The sequence below is a fragment of the Heterodontus francisci genome, chromosome 5 (assembly GCF_036365525.1).
Source record: "Heterodontus francisci isolate sHetFra1 chromosome 5, sHetFra1.hap1, whole genome shotgun sequence".
In the NCBI taxonomy this organism is placed as follows: Eukaryota; Metazoa; Chordata; class Chondrichthyes; order Heterodontiformes; family Heterodontidae; genus Heterodontus; species Heterodontus francisci.
Window position 1 is genome coordinate 1284245 of NC_090375.1, and position 18340 is coordinate 1302584.

At 48.5% G+C, this 18340-nt stretch overlaps 1 protein-coding gene across 1 annotated transcript in view; it reads right to left on the reverse strand.

Annotated features, from left to right (window-relative positions):
• The window catches only part of LOC137369688 (SCO-spondin-like), a 100700-nt gene that overhangs the window by 12219 nt on the left and 70141 nt on the right, over window positions 1-18340 (reverse strand). The window contains exons 10-11 of the mRNA XM_068031023.1: window positions 17975-18124; window positions 17014-17107 (exon numbers count right to left, since the gene is read on the reverse strand). Of these exons, the coding sequence (XP_067887124.1) occupies window positions 17014-17107; window positions 17975-18124 (244 nt within the window). The remainder of the gene's footprint in view (window positions 1-17013; window positions 17108-17974; window positions 18125-18340) is intronic.

Genomic DNA, 18340 nt, shown 5'->3' on the forward strand with positions numbered 1-18340 from the left:
AGACATAGCATTCCCCGTCCGGGACTGAATCCAGACATAGCATTCCCCGTCCGGGACTGAATCCAGACATGGGCATTCCCCGTCTGGGACTGGATCCAGACATGGGCATTCCCCGTCCGGGACTGAATCCAGACATGGACATTCCCCGTCCGGGACTGAATCCAGACATGGGCATTCCCCGTCCGGGACTGGATCCAGACATGGACATTCCCCGTCCGGGACTGAATCCAGACATGGGCATTCCCCGTCCGGGACTAAATCCAGACATGGACATTCCCCGTCCGGGACTGAATCCAGACATGGGCATTCCCCGTCCGGGACTGAATCCAGACATGGACATTCCCCGTCCGGGACTGAATCCAGACATGGACATTCCCCGTCCGGGACTAAATCCAGACATGGGCATTCCCCGTCCGGGACTAAATCCAGACATGGACATTCCCCGTCCGGGACTGAATCCAGACATGGGCATTCCCCGTCTGGGACTAAATCCAGACATGGGCATTCCCCGTCCGGGACTGAATCCAGACATGGACATTCCCCGTCCGGGACTAAATCCAGACATGGGCTTTCCCCGTCCGGGACTAAATCCAGACATGGGCATTCCCCGTCCGGGACTGGATCCAGACATGGACATTCCCCGTCCGGGACTGAATCCAGACATGGACATTCCCCGTCCGGGACTAAATCCAGACATGGACATTCCCCGTCTGGGACTAAATCCAGACATGGGCTTTCCCCGTCCGGGACTAAATCCAGACATGGACATTCCCCGTCCGGGACTGAATCCAGACATGGGCATTCCCCGTCCGGGACTGAATCCAGACATGGACATTCCCCGTCCGGGACTGAATCCAGACATGGACATTCCCCGTCCGGGACTGAATCCAGACATGGGCATTCCCCGTCCGGGACTGAATCCAGACATGGACATTCCCCGTCCGGGACTGAATCCAGACATGGACATTCCCCGTCCGGGACTGAATCCAGACATGGGCATTCCCCGTCCGGGACTGAATCCAGACATGGACATTCCCCGTCCGGGACTGAATCCAGACATGGGCATTCCCCGTCCGGGACTGAATCCAGACATGGACATTCCCCGTCCGGGACTGAATCCAGACATGGGCATTCCCCGTCCGGGACTGAATCCAGACATGGACATTCCCCGTCCGGGACTGAATCCAGACATGGACATTCCCCGTCCGGGACTAAATCCAGACATGGGCATTCCCCGTCTGGGACTAAATCCAGACATGGGCATTCCCCGTCTGGGATTGGGCTCTACCCACCCTTTCGAACTTCTGTGGGAAGGTTCTGTGCAAACATTTCAATCCTAAAAGAGAATTGAGCAAAATGGTGGAATATTGTTCCATCCTAACAGCTCCATTATCGAAACTGACCCAGTGACCTGCAGATTTAACTCCCTACTGCTCCAGGTCAGTCAGGTTGGTGGGAGATGAGCCCTGTGTTCACTATTGGTGGTGGTGGGAGTTGGAGATGAGCCCTGTGTTCACTATTGGTGGTGGTGGGAGTTGGAGAAGAGCCCTGTGTTCACTATTGGTGATGGTGGGAGTTGGGGATGAGGCCTGTGTTCACTATTGGTGATGGTGGGAGTTGGGGATGAGGCCTGTGTTCACTATTGGTGATGGTGGGAGTTGGGGATGAGGCCTGTGTTCACTATTGGTGGTGGTGGGAGTTGGGGATGAGCTCTGTGTTCACTATTGGTTGTGATGGGAGTTGGGGATGAGCTCTGTGTTCACTATTGGTGGTGGTGGGAGTTGGGGATGAGGCCTGTGTTCACTATTGGTGGTGGTTGGAGTTGGGGATGAGCTCTGTGTTCACGATTTGTGGTGGTGGGAGTTGGGGATGAGCTCTGTGTTCACTATTGGTGGTGGTGGGAGTTGGGGATGAGGCCTGTGTTCACTATTGGTGGTGGTGGGAGTTGGGGATGAGGCCTGTGTTCACTATTGGTGGTGGTGGGAGTTGGAGATGAGCCCTGTGTTCACTATTGGTGGTGGTGGGAGTTGGAGATGAGCCCTGTGTTCACTATTGGTGATGGTGGGAGTTGGGGATGAGGCCTGTGTTCACTATTGGTGATGGTGGGAGTTGGGGATGAGGCCTGTGTTCACTATTGGTGGTGGTGGGAGTTGGGGATGAGCTCTGTGTTCACTATTGGTTGTGATGGGAGTTGGGGATGAGCTCTGTGTTCACTATTGGTGGTGGTGGGAGTTGGGGATGAGGCCTGTGTTCACTATTGGTGGTGGTTGGAGTTGGGGATGAGCTCTGTGTTCACGATTTGTGGTGGTGGGAGTTGGGGATGAGCTCTGTGTTCACTATTGGTGGTGGTGGGGGTGGTGGTTGGGCTTCTTCTTCACGATTGGTGGGAGTGGGGGAAGGGGGCAGAGAAACATAGAAAATAGGAGCAGTAGGCCATTCGGCCCTTCGAGCCTGCTCTGCCATTCATTATGATCATGGCTGATCATCCAACTCAGTAACCTGTTCCCGCTTTCCCCCCATACCTTTTGATCCCTTTAGACCCAGGAGCTATATCTAACTCCTTCTTGAAAACTTACAATGTTTTGGTCTTACAATGTTCCGAAGAAGGGTCACTGACCCGAAACGTTAACTCTGCTTCTCTTTCCACAGATGCTGCCAGACCTGCTGAGTGAATCCAGCATTTCTTGTTTTTGTTTCAGATTTCCAGCATCCGCAGTATTTTGCTTTTATTTTAATGTTTTGGCCTCAAATGCTTTCTGTGGTAGCGAATTCCACAGGCTCACCACTCTCTGGCTGAAGAAATTTCTCCTCATCTCAGTCCTGAATGGTTTACTCTGTATCCTCAGACTATGACCCCTGTTTCTGGACTCCCCCACCATCGGGAACATCCTTCCTGCATCTACCCTGTCAAGTCCTGTTAGAATTTTATCGGTTTCTATGAGATCCCCCCTCACTCTTTTGAACTCCAGCGAATATAATCCTAACCGACTCAATCTCTGTTCATATGTCAGTCCCACCATCCCAGGAATCAGTCTGGTAAACCTTCGCTGCACTCCCTCTATAGCAAGAACATCCTTCCTCAGATAAGGAGACCAAAACTGCACACAATATTCCAGGTGTGGCCTCACCAAGGCCCTGTATAATTGCAGCAAGACATCCCTGCTCCTGTACTCAAATCCTCTCACTATGAAGGCCAACATACCCTTTGCCTTTTTTACTGCCTGTTGCACCTGCATGCTTACCTTCAGCGACTGGTGTACGAGAACACCCAGGTCTCGTTGCATATTCCCCTCTCTCAGTTTATAGCTGTTCAGATAATAATCTGCCTTCCTGTTTTTGCTACCAAAGTGGATAACCTCACATTTATCCACATTATACTGCATCTGCCATGCATTAGCCCACTCACTCAACTTGTCCAAATCACCCTTGATCCTCTCTGTATCCTCCTCACAACTCACCCTCCCACCCAGTTTTGTGTCATCTGCAAATTTGGAGATATTACATTTAGTTCCCTCATCTAAATCATTAATATATATTGTGAATAGCTGGGGTCCCAGCACCGATCCCTGCGGTACCCCACTAGTCACTGCCTGTCATTCGGAAAAAGACCCATTTAGCCCTAATCTTTATTTCCTGTCTGCCAACCAAGGCTCATGCATCTTAGGGGAACTATATGAGTAGGAAAAGTCTTCAGCAGCTTAAATTCAGGATCTCCGAGCTTGAGGGGCAGCTGCGGAGCATCAGGGAGGATGAGTTTCCTGGATCGTACATTCTAGGACGTGGTCAGCTCACAGGCAGTGAGAGTTCAGGATAGGAGGTGGTTGGATATCCAGAAGAGTAGCAAGAGGCAGGAAGACAGAGGGTGGTGGTTGATGGCAAATGTTCATCCTGGAGTTTAGTTACGAGTGGTGTACCGCAAGGATCTGTTTTGGGGCCACTGCTGTTTGTCATTTTTATAAATGACCTGGAAGAGGATGTAGAAGGGTGGGTTAGTAAATTTGCGGATGACACTAAGGTCGGTGGAGTTGTGGATAGTGCCGAAGGATGTTGTAGGTTACAGAGGGTCATAGATAGGCTGCAGAGCTGGGCTGAGAGATGGCAAATGGAGTTTAATGCGGAAAAGTGTGAGGTGATTCACTTTGGAAGGAGTAACAGGAATGCAGAGTACTGGGCTAATGGGAAGATTCTTGGAAGTGTAGATGAGCAGAGAGATCTTGGTGTCCAGGTGCATAAATCCCTGAAAGTTGCTACCCAGGTTAATAGGGCTGTTAAGAAGGCATATGGTGTGTTAGCTTTTATTATTAGGGGGATCGTGTTTCGGAGCCACGAGGTCATGCTGCAGCTGTACAAAACTCTGGTGAGGCTGCACCTGGAGTATTGCGTGCAGTTCTGGTCACCGCATTATAGGAAGGATGTGGAAGCTTTGGAAAGGGTGCAGAGGAGATTTACTAGGATGTTGCCTGGTATGGAGGGAAGGTCTTACGAGGAAAGGCTGAGGGACTTGAGGTTGTTTTCGTTGGAGAGAAGGAGGAGGAGAGGTGACTTAATAGAGACATATAAGATAATCAGAGGGTTGGATCGGGTGGATAGTGAGAGTCTTTTTCCTCGGATGGTGATGGCAAACACGAGGGGACATAGCTTTAAGTTGAGGGGTGATAGATATAGGACAGATGTTAGAGGTAGTTTCTTTACTCAGAGAGTAGTAGGGGCGTGGAAAGCCCTGCCTGCAACAGTAGTAGACTCGCCAACTTTAAGGGCATTTAAGTGGTCATTCCATAGACATATGGATGAAAATGGAATAGTGTAGGTCAGATGGTTTCACAGGTCGGCGCAACATCGAGGGCCGAAGGGTCTGTACTGCGCTGTAATGTTCTAAAAAAAAAAAGTGCAGGAGTCTTCGCAGTGCATGGCACTCTCAAACCAGCACTCAGCTTTGGAGACTGCTGGAAGCGACAATACCTTGAAGGGGTGCAGTCGAGACCAAGGCACCAATGGGCAAGGGACTGCACAGGAGGGAACAGCAAAGAGTAGAAATGCAGTCATTATAGGAGATTCCATAGTTAGGGAGAGAAACAGATGTTTATGTGACTGTCATTATGATTCCGCATGGGGAGATGTTGGCATCGTGGTAATGTCACGGGACTAGTGATCTGGAGGCCCAGGCTACTGCCTTGTGACAGGAGTTCAAATCCCACCAAGGCAGCTGGTGAGATTTAAATTCAATTAGTTCAATTAATTAATAAATTCAATTAATTAATTTAAACAATGTGGAATTGAAAGCTAGTCTCAGTAATAGTTCCATGAAACAATCATCGATTGTTGTAAATACCCATCTGGGGGTTCAAACTAATTGGGCGGGGTATGGGATACAGAGTGGAGGTACAGTAGCAGGTAATATAGAGCAGAAAGTGAGTCTGCCTGGAAGGCAGAGCAAATATAGACCTGGTGAGGCACAAGGGAAAAATGCAAGGTAGGATTGCTTCTGTTTCAATGCAAGGAGTCTTACTAGTAAGGCAGATGAATTGAGGGCGTTGATTAGCACATGGGATTATGATATTATTGCTATCACAGAGACATGGTTGAGGGAGGGACAGGACTGGCAGCTCAATATTCCAGGGTATAGAATCTTCAGGCGAGACAGGACAGGGGGTAAAAGAGGAGGTGGCATTGCATTGTTGATCAAGGAGTCAATTACTGCAGTAAGGAGGGATGATATCTTAGAAGGTTCCTCAAATGAGGCCATATGGGTAGAACTTAAAAACAAAAAGTGGGGCAATCACTTGGCTGGGAGTGTACTACAGACATCCAAACAGTCAGGGAGAGATAGAGCAGCAGATATGTAGGCAAATTGCAGAGAGGTGTAAAAATAATAGGGTAATAATAGTAGGGGATTTCAACTTCCCCAATATTAACTCGGATAGTCTTAGTGCAAAAGGCTTAAAAGGGGGGCGGAATTCTTAAAATGCATACAGGAGAGCTTTTTGAGCCAGTATGTAGAAAGTCCTACAAGAGAAGGGGCAGTACTGGACCTAATCCTAGGGAGTGACAAGTGGTAGAAGTGTCAGTGGGGGAGTATTTTGGGGATAGTGACCATAACTCAAAGATTTAAGGCAGTTATGGAAAAGGACAAAGATGGACCGGAAATAAAGGTACTGAATTGGGGGGAAGCCGATTTCAATATGATAAAACAGGATCTGGCCAAAGTGGACTGGGAGCAGCTACTTGTAGGAAAGTCTACATCAGATCAGTGGGAGTCATTCAAAGAGGAAATAGTGAGAGTACGGAGCCAACATGTACCCGTTAAAGTGAAGGATAGTACCAACAAGCCCAGGGAACCCTGGATGTCAAGGGATATAGAGGATTGGATAAGGAAAAAAAAGGAGGCTTATGGCAGATTCGGAGCGCTGAAAACAGTGGAGGCACCAGAGGTGTACAGAAAGTGCAGGGGAGTACTTAAAACAAGTAATTAGGAGAGCGAAGAGGGGACCTGAAAAAACATTTGCAGGCAAGATAAAGGAAACTCCTAAGGCATTTTATAAATATATTAAGGACAAGAGGATTTAGGGCGGCACAGTGGCGCAGTGGTTAGCACCGCAGCCTCACAGCTCCAGCGACCCGGGTTCAATTCTGGGTACTGCCTGTGTGGAGTTTGCAAGTTCTCCCTGTGTCTGCGTGGGTTTTCTCCGGGTGCTCCGGTTTCCTCCCACATGCCAAAGACTTGCAGGTTGATAGGTAAATTGGCCATTATAAATTGCCCCTAGTATAGGTAGGTGGTAGGGAAATATAGGGACAGGTGGGGATGTGGTAGGAATATGGGATTAGTGTAGGAATAGTATAAATGGGTGGTTGATGGTCGGCACAGACTCGATGGGCCGAAGGGCCTGTTTCAGTGCTGCATATCTTAAAAAAAAAAAGAGGATAACCAAGGAAAGAGTAGGGCCCATTCGGGACCAAAGTGGAGCCGGAGGACATAGGTGAGGTTTTAAATGATTACTTTTCATCTGTGTTCACTATGGAGAAGGACGATGCAGGTGTGGAGATCAGGAAGGGGGATTGTGATATACTTGAACATATTAGCATTGAAAGAGAGGAAGTATTGGCTGTTTTAGCGGGCTTAAAAGTGGATAAATTCCCAGGCCCAGATGAGCTGGTATGTGAGGCAAGGGAGGAGATAACAGGGGCTCTGATACAAATTTTCAAATCCTCTCTGGCCACAGAAGAGGTACCAGAGGACTGGAGGACAGCAAATGTGGTACCATTATTCAAGAAGGGTAGCAGGGATAAACCAGGTAATTACAGGCCAGTGAGTCTAACATCAGTGTTTGCAAAACAATTGGAAAAAATTCAGAGGGACTGGATTAATCTCCACTTGGAGAGGCAGGGATTAATCAGGGACAGTCAGCATGGCTTTGTCAGGGGGAGATCGTGTCTAATTAACTTGAATGAATTTTTCGAGGAGGTGACGAGATGTGTAGATGAGTGTAAAGCAGTAGATGTAGTCTACATTGACTTCAGTAAGGCTTTTGATAAGGTCCCGTGTGGGAGATTGGTTAAGAAGGTAAGAGCCCATGGGATCCAGGGCAATTTGGCAAATTGGATCCAAAATTGGCTTAGTGGCAGGAGGTAGAGGGTGATGGTCGAGGGCTGTTTTTGCGATTGGAAGCCTGTGACCAGTGGTGTACCACAGGGATCGGTGCTGGGACCCTTGCTGTTTGTAGTGTATATTAATGATTTAGGTGTGAATATAGGAGCTATGGTAAGAAAGTTTGCAGATGACATGAAAATTGGTGGTGTTGTAAATAGTGAGGAGGAAAGCGTTAGATTACAGGACGATATTGATGAGCTGGTAAGATGGGCAGAGCAGTGGCAAATGGAATTTAATCCCGAGAAGTGTGAGGTGATGCATTTTGGGAGGACTAACAAGGCAAGGGAATATACAATGGATGGTAGGACCCTAGGAAGTACAGAGGGTCAGAGGGACCTTGGTGTACTTGTCCATAGATCATTGAAGGCAGAAGGTAGATAAGGTGGTTAGGAAGGCATATGGGATACTTGCCTTTATTAGCCGAGGCATAGAATATAAAAGCAGGGAGGTTATGATGGAGCTGTATAAAATGCTAGTTAGGCCACAGCTGGAGTACTGTGTACAGTTCTGGTCACCACACTTTAGGAAGGATGTGATTGCACTGGAGAGGGTGCAGAGGAGATTCACCAGGATGTTGCCTGGGCTGGAGTATTTCAGCTATGAAGAGAGTCTGAAAAGGAGAGGGTTGTTTTCTTTGGAGCAGAGAAGGCTGAGGGGGGACATGATTGAGGTATACAAAATTATGAGGGGCATTGATAGGTTAGATAGGAAGAAACTTTTTCCCTTAGTGGAGGGGTCAAGAAACAGGGGACATAGATTTAAGGTAAGGGGCAGGAGGTTTAGAGTGGGTTTGAGGAAAGATTTTTCACCCAGAGGGTGGTTGAAATCTGGAACACACTGCCTGAAGAGATGGTAGAGGCAGGAACCCTCACAACATTTAAGAAGTATTTAGATGAGCACTTGAAACACCATAGCATACAAGGCTACGGGCCAAGTGCTGGAATATGGGATTAGAATAGTTGACTGCTGGATGGCTGGCACAGACACGATGGGCTGATGGGCCTGTTTCTGTGCTCTATGACTCTATGTCCTTTAGGGGAGGAAATCTTCCTTCCTAACCTGATCTGGCCTACATGTGACTCCAGGCTGTCAGTAATGTGGTTAACTCTTAACTGCCCTCTGAAATGGCCTTGCAAGCTACTCAGTTGTCAAGGGCAATTAGGGATGGGTAACAAATGCTGGTCTTGCCAGTAATGCCCACATCCCATGAAAGAAAATTTAAAAAATGGTTGCCTCCCTGGTGCCAGGGTAAAGGGCATCACTGAAAAGATTCAGGATATTCTGCAGGAGGAAGGGAGTGAGCCAGACACTGTGGTGCATGTTGGTACCAGCGACATAGCAAGGGCAGGTACTGAGGTTCTATGGTCAGGTTTTCAGGAGCGAGGGAGGAAGTTAAAGAGCAGGACCTTGCACTCGTGCCATGCACTAGTGAGTGTCGGGATAGGTGTTAATCTGTTAATTGTGTGTCAGTGGTTTGATTATATGCAGGTGGAGGGTATTAATTGGGGCATCACTTGTGCACTTATTAGCAGAAACTCACTGAGACTGGGGGAGGGTTTTGAGTGAGGAGCTACATGTTTGTAATCCTCTTACTCTGTATAGTAAATGTGAAATGGAGTAAAGATAGGCTCCAGCATTACCCTTCCACAACAAGTTTTCTGGAGTTTAACACTAGGAAGATAGGGAGGATCAATGCGTGGCTTGAGGCATGGTTCAAAGGAGAAGGCTTCAGATTGTTGGGAAATTGGGACCAGTTCTGGGGCAGGAGCTACCTATTCAAAAGGGACGGGTTGCATCATGATCTTGATAGAGGTGTTAAAAATCATGAGGGGTCTGGACAGAGTAGATGGAGAGAAACTGTTCTCATTGGCAGAAGGAGCGAAAACCAGAGAACACTGATTTAAAGTGACAGGCAAAAGAACCAGAGGCAACATGAGGAAAAACATTTTACGCAGCGAGTGGTTCGGGTCTGGAATGCACTTCCTGCGAATGTGGTGGAAGCAGATTCAATCGAGGATTTCAAACAGAATTGGATAATTATAGAGTCATAGAGTCGTACTACTGTTCCTGCCTCCACCACCTCCTCAGGCAGCTCATTCCAGATACCCACTATTCTTTGTGTGAAAAATTTACCCCTTTGATCCCCTTTAAACCTCCTCCCTCTCACCTTAAATCTATGCCCTCTAGTTTTACTCACCCCTACCATGGGAAACAGACTCTGGCTATCTACCCTATCTATGCCTCTCATAATTTTATATACCTCAATCATGTCCTCTCTCAGCCTCCTTCGCTCCAGGGAAAACAGACCTAGCCTATCCAATCTCTCTTTATAACTCAAGCCCTCCAAACCAGGCAACATCCTTGTGAATCTTTTCTACACCCTCTCCAGCTTACTCACATCTTTCCTGGAGTGCGGCAACCAGAACTGCACACAGTACTCCAAATGCGGCCTAACCAACGTTATGTACAACTGTAACATGACGTCCCAACTCTTGTACTCAATGCCTCGGCCGATGAAGGCAAGCATGCCATACGCCTTCTTCATCACCCTGTCTACCTGTGTTGCCGCTTTCAGGGAACTATGTACTTGCACCCCAAGGTCTCTCTGCTCAACAACACTCCCCAGGGCCCTGCCATTCACTGTATATGTCCTGCCCTGGTTTAACATCCCAAAATGCATCACTTCACACTTGCCTGCATTAAATTCCATTTGCCACTCCCTTGCCCACTTTCCCAGTTGATCTATATCCTGTTGTAACCTTCGACAACCTTCTTCACTGTCCACTATACCACCAATTTTGGTGTCATCTGCAAACTTACTAATCATGCCCCCTACATTCACATTTGAGTCATTAATATATATGACAAACAACAGAGGGCCCAGCACCGATCCCTGCGGCACACCACTGGTCACCGGCCTCCACTCTGAAAAACAACCCTCCACTACCACCCTCTGCCTCCTATCACCAAGCCAATTTTGTATCCAATTTGCTGGCTCACTCTGGATCCCATGTGTTCGAACCTTCTGGACCAGCCTACCATGCGGGACCTTGTCAAAGGCCTTGCTAAAGTCCATGTAGACAATGTCCATCGCCCTGCCCTCGTCAATCCTCTTGGTCACCTCCTCGAAAAACTCAATCAAATTCATGAGACATGATTTCCCACGCACAAAGCCATGCTGACTATCCCTAATCAGACCTTGTCTTTCCAAATTTATATAAATCCTGTCTCTCGGAATCCCTTCCAATAACTTTCCCACCACTGATGTAAGGCTCACCGGCCTGTAGTTCCCTGGCTTATCCCTGCTGCCCTTCTTAAATAAAGGCACAACATTAGCTATCCTCCAGTCTTCCGGTACCTCACCCGTGGCTAACGATGATACAAAAATCTCTGCCAGGGCCCCAGCAATCTCCTCCCTTGCTTCCCAGAGCATCCTCGGATACACCTGGGCAGGCCCTGGGGATTTATCCACCTTAATGCACTTCAAAACCTCCAACACCACCTCCTTTGTAATGTTGATTTGCTCCAGGATATCGGTGTTCCCTCCCTTGAACTCACTAGCTTCCATGACCTTCTCCACGGTAAATACAGACGAGAAATATTCATTTAAGACCTCGCCCATTTCCCGTGGCTCCACACATAGATTACCACACTGATCCTTAAGGGGACCTACTCTCTCCCTAGCTACCCTTTTACTCTTAATCTACTTATAGAATCTTTTAGGATTCTCCTTTATCTTATCTGCCAGGGAAATCTCATGGCCCCTTTTCGCCCTCCTAATTTCCTTCTTAAGTGTAGTCCTACATCCCCTATACTCCTCGAGGGACTCGCTCAATCCCAGCTGCCTATACCTGACATATGCCTCCTTCTTTGTCCTGACCAGACCGCCAATATCCCTCGTCAACCAAGGTTCCCTAAAGTTGCCAGACTTGCCCTTCCATCTAACAGGAACATGCCAGCCCTGAACTCTTCCTATCTCACTTTTAAAAGCCTCCCACTTGCCAGACGTCCCTTTACCTGTAAACAGCCTCTCCCATTCAACTTTTGAGAGTTCCTGTCTGATGCCATCGAAATTAGCCTTCCCCCAATTTAGGACTTCAACCTGAGGACCAGTCCTATCCTTTTCCATAACTATCTTGAAACTAATAGAGTTATGGTCACCGGTCCCAAAGTGCTCCCCCACTGACACATCAACCACCTGCCCAGCCTCATTTCCTAAGAGGAGGTCGAGTGTAGCCCCTTCTCTAGTAGGGCCATCCACATAGGTAGTTGCACACAGAGAAAGCAGTGGCTTTTGGCAAGCAGCTGGCTTTGAAAACAGCTGGGCCTATGAGCAGAATGACCATCAGGAACCAGGGGTGTTTCTGTTTTGAGTAACACCCAAGTGCAAGTTGGGAAGTCGAGATTCTGGAGGTGTTTTGGGAGTTGGAGGATTTCCTTCTGGATGCTAGTGGGAGAATTCCTTGGAAATGTCATGCCTTGGAAGACAGTTAAGAAATTAAGGAAAGGCGAAAATAATTCCTAAGAGCTATGGTACACTTTGGATTGGTCTCAGCACAAGTGAACACATTGCCAAGATCCTGTAATGTATAGGGGAACTCTTGGGGTGTAAGTAACAGTCAAACAGGAGTGTCCTGTTGAAGATTTAGAGCTTAATGTATATGTCTTCATGTTCTGTTAAGATTTTACGTTTAAACTGCAAGGGCTGGATTTTATGGTCGTCAGGCCACCTCTCTTTCCCCACCGCCCCCCACAATCATGTGGAAGGGGTGGGCTCTTCGACATCGGCAACGGCGTCAGCTGCCTGTGCACAGGTGCTATTTTAATTGAAATTGTTAAAGATATCCCCTCCCACTGTACTGATTAAAAATCTGCTGCCCCTTTCCCACCTACCAATAACAATTATTATTTGTCCTCTTGCCTTCAAAACACCTTCCACACTTGACCTTCCCCCCCACTCAAACTGGAAAAAAAAAGTGCACAAGTCACCCCTTCCCACCGTCCCCTACATTAATGATGTATATTTAACCTCATCTCCCACCCTGCCATTGCACTAAAAATCTCACGTTTCCCCCCCTTCCCCACCACTGTGGTGCCTGCTTTCCCCAAACTGGAAAGTGAAGGTGCGTGAGTGCCGGTCGCTGCTCTGAAGTTCACGGTCCGATGGTAAGTTTGGAGTCAATTTTATTTAAATGTATGCATTCTGCGAATTTGAATATTTTAATCTGGGTCCTGTCGCCCAGCAGCAGGGGGCCGCTACAGAGCCTCATTGTCACCGGTAAAGATCGGGCCGGGCTCTCCCAGTGTTGGGCTCCCTGGTGAGCTGCTGCCAGAACATTCTTCCGGCCCCCCCCCCCCTCCACAGAGCCAAAGTTGGGAGATTTGTAAAATTCTGGCCCAAGTGTTTCCAAATTGTAGTGTTAAGTCGGTAATGTTTTGCTTTGTTTAACTCTTACACGTTAAAGTTTTTGTTTAAAACGTGTAAAGTCTTATGGTGTAATTCAAAGAACAAAGAACAGTACAGCACAGGAACAGGCCATTCGGCCCTCCAAGCCTACGCCGATCTTGATGCCTGCCTAAACTAAAACCTTCTGCAATTCCGGGGACCGTATCCCTCTATTCCCATCCTATTCATGTAATTGTCAAGATGTCTCTTAAACGTCGCTATCGTACCTGCTTCCACCACCTCCCCCGGCAGCAAGTTCCAGGCACTCACCACCCTCTGTGTAAAGAACTTGCCTCGCACATCCCCTCTAAACTTTGCCCCTCTCACCTTAAACCTATGTCCGCTAGTAACTGACTCTTCCACCCTGGGAAAAAGCTTCTGACTATCCACTCTGTCCATGCCGCTTATAACTTTGTAAACCTCTATCATGTCACCCCTCCACCTCCGTCGTTCCAGTGAAAACAATCCGAGTTTATCCAACCTCTCCTCAAAGCTAATGCCCTCCAGACCAGGCAACATCCTGGTAAACCTCTTCTGTACCCTCTCCAAAGCCTCCACGTCCTTCTGGTAGTGTGGCGACCAGAATTGCACGCAATATTCTAAGTGTGGCCTAACTAAAGTTCAGTACAGCTGCAGCATAACTTGCCAATTTTTATACTCTATGCCCCGACCGATGAAGGCAAGCATGCCATATGCCTTCTTGACTACCTTATCCACCTGCGTTGCCGCTTTCAGTGACCTGTGGACCTGTACGCCCAGATCTCTCTGCCTGTCAATACTCCTAAGGGTTCTGCCATTTACTGTATACTTCCCACCTGCATTTGATCTTCCAAAATGCATTACCTCACATTTGTCCGGATTAAACTCCATCTGCCATTTCTCCACCCAAGTCTCTAACCGATCTATATCCTGCTGTATCCTCTGACAATCCTCAGCTCTATCCGCAACTCCACCAACCTTTGTGTCGTCCGCAAACTTACTAATCAGACCAGCTACATTTTCCTCCAAATCATTGATATATACTACAAAAAGCAAACCTCCCAGCACTGATCCCTGCGGAACACCACTAGTCACATCCCTCCATTCAGAAAAGCACCCTTCCACTGCTACCCTCTGTCTTCGATGACAGAGCCTGTTCTGTATCCATCTTGCCAGCTCACCTCTGATCCCGTGTGACTTCACCTTTTGTATCAGTCTGCCATGAGGAACCTTGTCAAAGGCTTTACTGAATTCCATATAGATAACATCCACTGCCCTTCCTTCATCAATCATCTTTGTCACTTCCTCAAAAAACTCAATCAAATTAGTGAGACACATCCTCCCCTTCACAAAACCATGCTGTCTCTCTTGGAATAACTGGGAATTCAACTTTCTCTTTTAAAAAGTTAAATCCCTAATGGGATTGTAATATAAGGAAGAGGATACCTGACAAAATATCAGTTGAAGGTAATGGATGGGGTGTAAATTGCTGGCTGAAGGTGCTGGAAAGACTGGCTATGCTTAAGAGTGGATAAGTCGCCTGGTCCAGATGGTTTGCATCCCAGGTTACTAAAGGAAGTGGGGATGGAGATATCTGAAGGGCTTGTCATAATCTTCCAATCTTCCCCAGATACAAGTCAGAGGATTGGAGAGTGGCAAATGTGACACCCTTATTCGTGTACAGCACAGATTTGTAAAAGGTAGCTCATGCTTGACTAATCAAATTGAATTTTTTGATGAAGCAACAGAGAAGTTGATGAAGGAATTGCAGTGGATGTTGTTTATATAAATTTTAAGAAAGCATTTGATAAGGTACCATATAAAAGGCTGGTTAACAAAATTGAGGCTCTTGGAATAGGAGGGTCAGAGTCTACTTGGATTTTTAAAAAATTGGCTTAAGGACAGAAAACAGCAAGTCATGGTAAATGGTTGTTTTTCAGACTGGAGGAGAATAGACAGTGGTGTTCCCCAAGGGTCAGTGCTGGGACCACTGCTATTTTTGCTATATATAAATATCATGGATCTTGGAATACAGAGTAGAATCTCAAAATTTGCCAATGATACAAAACTTGGAGCAGTGGCAAACAGTGAGGATGATACAAATCACCTGCAGCAGGGCACAGATATGTGAGCAGAATGGACAGACAAGTGGCAGATGGAATAGGGAGAGGCAATATATACATAATGGCACAGTTCTAAAGAGTGTACAGGAACAGAGGGACCTGGGGGTTCATGTGCATCGATCTTTGAAGGTGGCAGGACATACTGAGAGAGTGGTTAGCTTCTTGAACTTCATAAGTTCAGACATTGAGTATAAAAGCAGGCAGATTCTGCTGAGCCTTTATAAAACTTTGGTTATGCCACAACTGGAGAATTGCATCCAGTTCTGGTCACCACATTTCAGGAATGATGTGAGGGTCATAGAATGATAGAATGTTTAAGGCACAGAAAGGCTACTTGACCTATTGTGTCTGCACCGGCTAAAAAAAAAGAGCCACCCAGCCTAATCCCACCTTCCAGCATTTGGTCCGTAGCCCTGCAGATTACAGCACTTGAGGTGCATATCCAGACTCCTTTTGAATGAGTTGGGGGTTTCTGCCTCAACTACCCTTTCAGGCAGTGAGTTCCAGACCATCATCACCCTCTGGGTGAAAAAATGTTTCCTCATCTCCCTCTAATTTACCAATCACTTTAAATCTATGCTCCTCGTCACTGACCTCTCTGCTAAGGTGAATAGACCCTTCACCTCCACTCTATCCAGGCCCCTCAAAATATTGTACATTTCAATCAGATCTCCCCTCAGCCTTCTCTGTTCCAAGAAGAACAACCCCAGCCTATCCAATCTTTACTCATAGCTGCATTTTTCCAGTCCTGGTAACATCCTCGTAAATCTCCTCTGTACCCTCTCTAGTGCAATTACATCCTTTCTGTAATGAGGTGACCAGAACTGCACACAGTACTCAAGTTGTGGCCTAACCAATGATTTATACAGTTCCAGCATAACCTCCCTGCTCTTGTATTCTATACCTCGGCTAATAAAGGAAAGGATTCCATATGCCTTCTTAACCACTTTATCGACCTGTCCTGCTACCTTCAAGGATCTGTGGACATTCACTCCAAGGTCCCTCACTTCCTCTACACTTCTCAGTATTTTCCCATTAATCGTGTATTCCTTTTCCTTGTTTGACCTCTCCAAATGTATCACCTCACACTTCTCCAAGTTGAATTCCATTTGCCACTTTTCTGCCTCTTCTGGGTCCTTGAGGAGGTGCAGAGGAGATTTACCAGAATGGTTCAGGGATGGAGGATTTTAGTTACAAGGTTAGGTTGGAGAAGCTGGGGTTTGTTCTCCTGGGAGCAAAGGAGATTTGATCAAGGTGTACAGGATTCTGACAGGTTTAGATAAGGTCGACAAAAAAACCTGTTCCCATTGGCTGATGGTACAAGGACTAGGGGACACAGACTTAAGGTTTTGGGCAACAGATACAGGGGGGATGTGAGGAAGAACTTGTTTACACAGCGAGTGGTAATGACCTGGAACACGTTCTCTATGAGGGTGGTGAAAGCAGACGACAAATGGTTTCAAAAGAAAATTGGACTTGAAGGACTGGCACGGTTACAGGGATAGAGCGGGGGAATGGGACTGATTGGATTGCTCAGTGGAGAGCCAGCATGGACTTGATGGTCCGAATGGCATCTTTCTGTGCCGTAAATGATTTGAGGTAATGGATGGGATAAAAATTGATGGAACAATGTAATGGAAAGGCTGGGAGTGGATACGTCACCAGGTCGGGATGCCCTTGCATCCCAGAATGCTAAAGGAAGTGGGAGTGGAAATAGCGAGAGGGCTGTTTGTGGGGGACGGGTTGTGTGTTCTCGATTGGTGCAGATTAAGCTCTGTTTTCACACTCCGACATCAATACACTTGTTACCGATTGCTCACCAGTTCTTACAGTCCTGAGTAACCACAGTTCCCACAGGAAACACGGCATCTCCCCAGTAACAGGAACATTCCGAGGGGTCAATGCAGCCAGAGTCTGTATGGAAATAGAACTGATAATTAGATCCATGGGATCAGTGTCCACAGCATGGTGATGGGGATGGGCAGTGTCCATGGGGGTAGGATGGTCAGAGGCAGAGGGGTAGGGGCAGTTAGTAACGTCATGGTGGGTGCTGGGGTGTGAACGGGCAGTATCCGTCGAGTGGGGATGTGTCTTGGATATGGACCCGAGGATGGTCAGTGTCTGTGGGGTTCTGATGGGGGAGGGATGGTCATTGTTCGGTGTGATGGCTGGGTTTGGCAGTCAGCGCCCGCATGGTGGGGAATGGGGGGGCCCATGGGGTGGGGTGAGGGAGGCCTGGGTGGGGTGGGGTGGGGGAGGCCCGCGGGGTGGGGACAGGTGGGCCCATGAGGTGGGGTGTGGGAGGCCTGGGGTGGGGTGGGGCAGGCCCGTGGGGTGGGGACAGGTGGGCCCATGAGGTGGGGTGTGGGAGGCCTGGGGTGGGGTGGGGTGGGGCAGGCCCGCGGGGTGGGGACGGGGACAGGGGGAGGCCCACTGGGTGGGGCGGGGACAGGGGGAGGCCCACGGGGTGGGGACAGGTGGGCCCACGGGGTGGGGACAGGTGGGCCCATGGGGTGGGGTGGGGGAGGCCCGCGGGGTGGGGACGGGGACAGGGGGTGGCCCACGGGGTGGGGACAGGTGGGCCCATGGGGTGGGGTGGGGGAGGCCCGAGGGGTGGGGACGGGGACAGGGGGAGGCCCACGGGGTGGGGACAGGTGGGGACAGGGGGTGGGGTGGGGGAGGCCTGCGGGGTGGGGGTGGGGGCCCGCAGGGTGGGGCCCATGGGGTGGGGTGGGGGAGGGGCACGGGGGGGGAGGCGTAGTTTGCCACTGAATTTCTCACCATGACAGACGGTCCCTTCAGGGCAGAAACAGCCCTCGACACACGAGAGGGAGGGGCAGTGAGTTTTGGGACCCCCATTTAGGTCAGTGCAGGTCCGGGGACAAGTGGAGCCGCAAGCTTCATAAACCTGGCCCTTATCGCACTGCATTGCTGCAAAACAAATCAGACAAACAGATCGGCTGAACACAGAGACCAACATACTGTCCTCAGTAACCCTGGCAACAACCCCCAAACTGCACCTGACCCTCAAAACCCACCTGACTCCCAAAACCCACCAACCCCCAAAACCCACCTGACTCCCAAAACCCAGTCCCACCCCCAGAAACACTAAAAAAGCCACTCCCCCAAACTCCACCCATCCCTGAA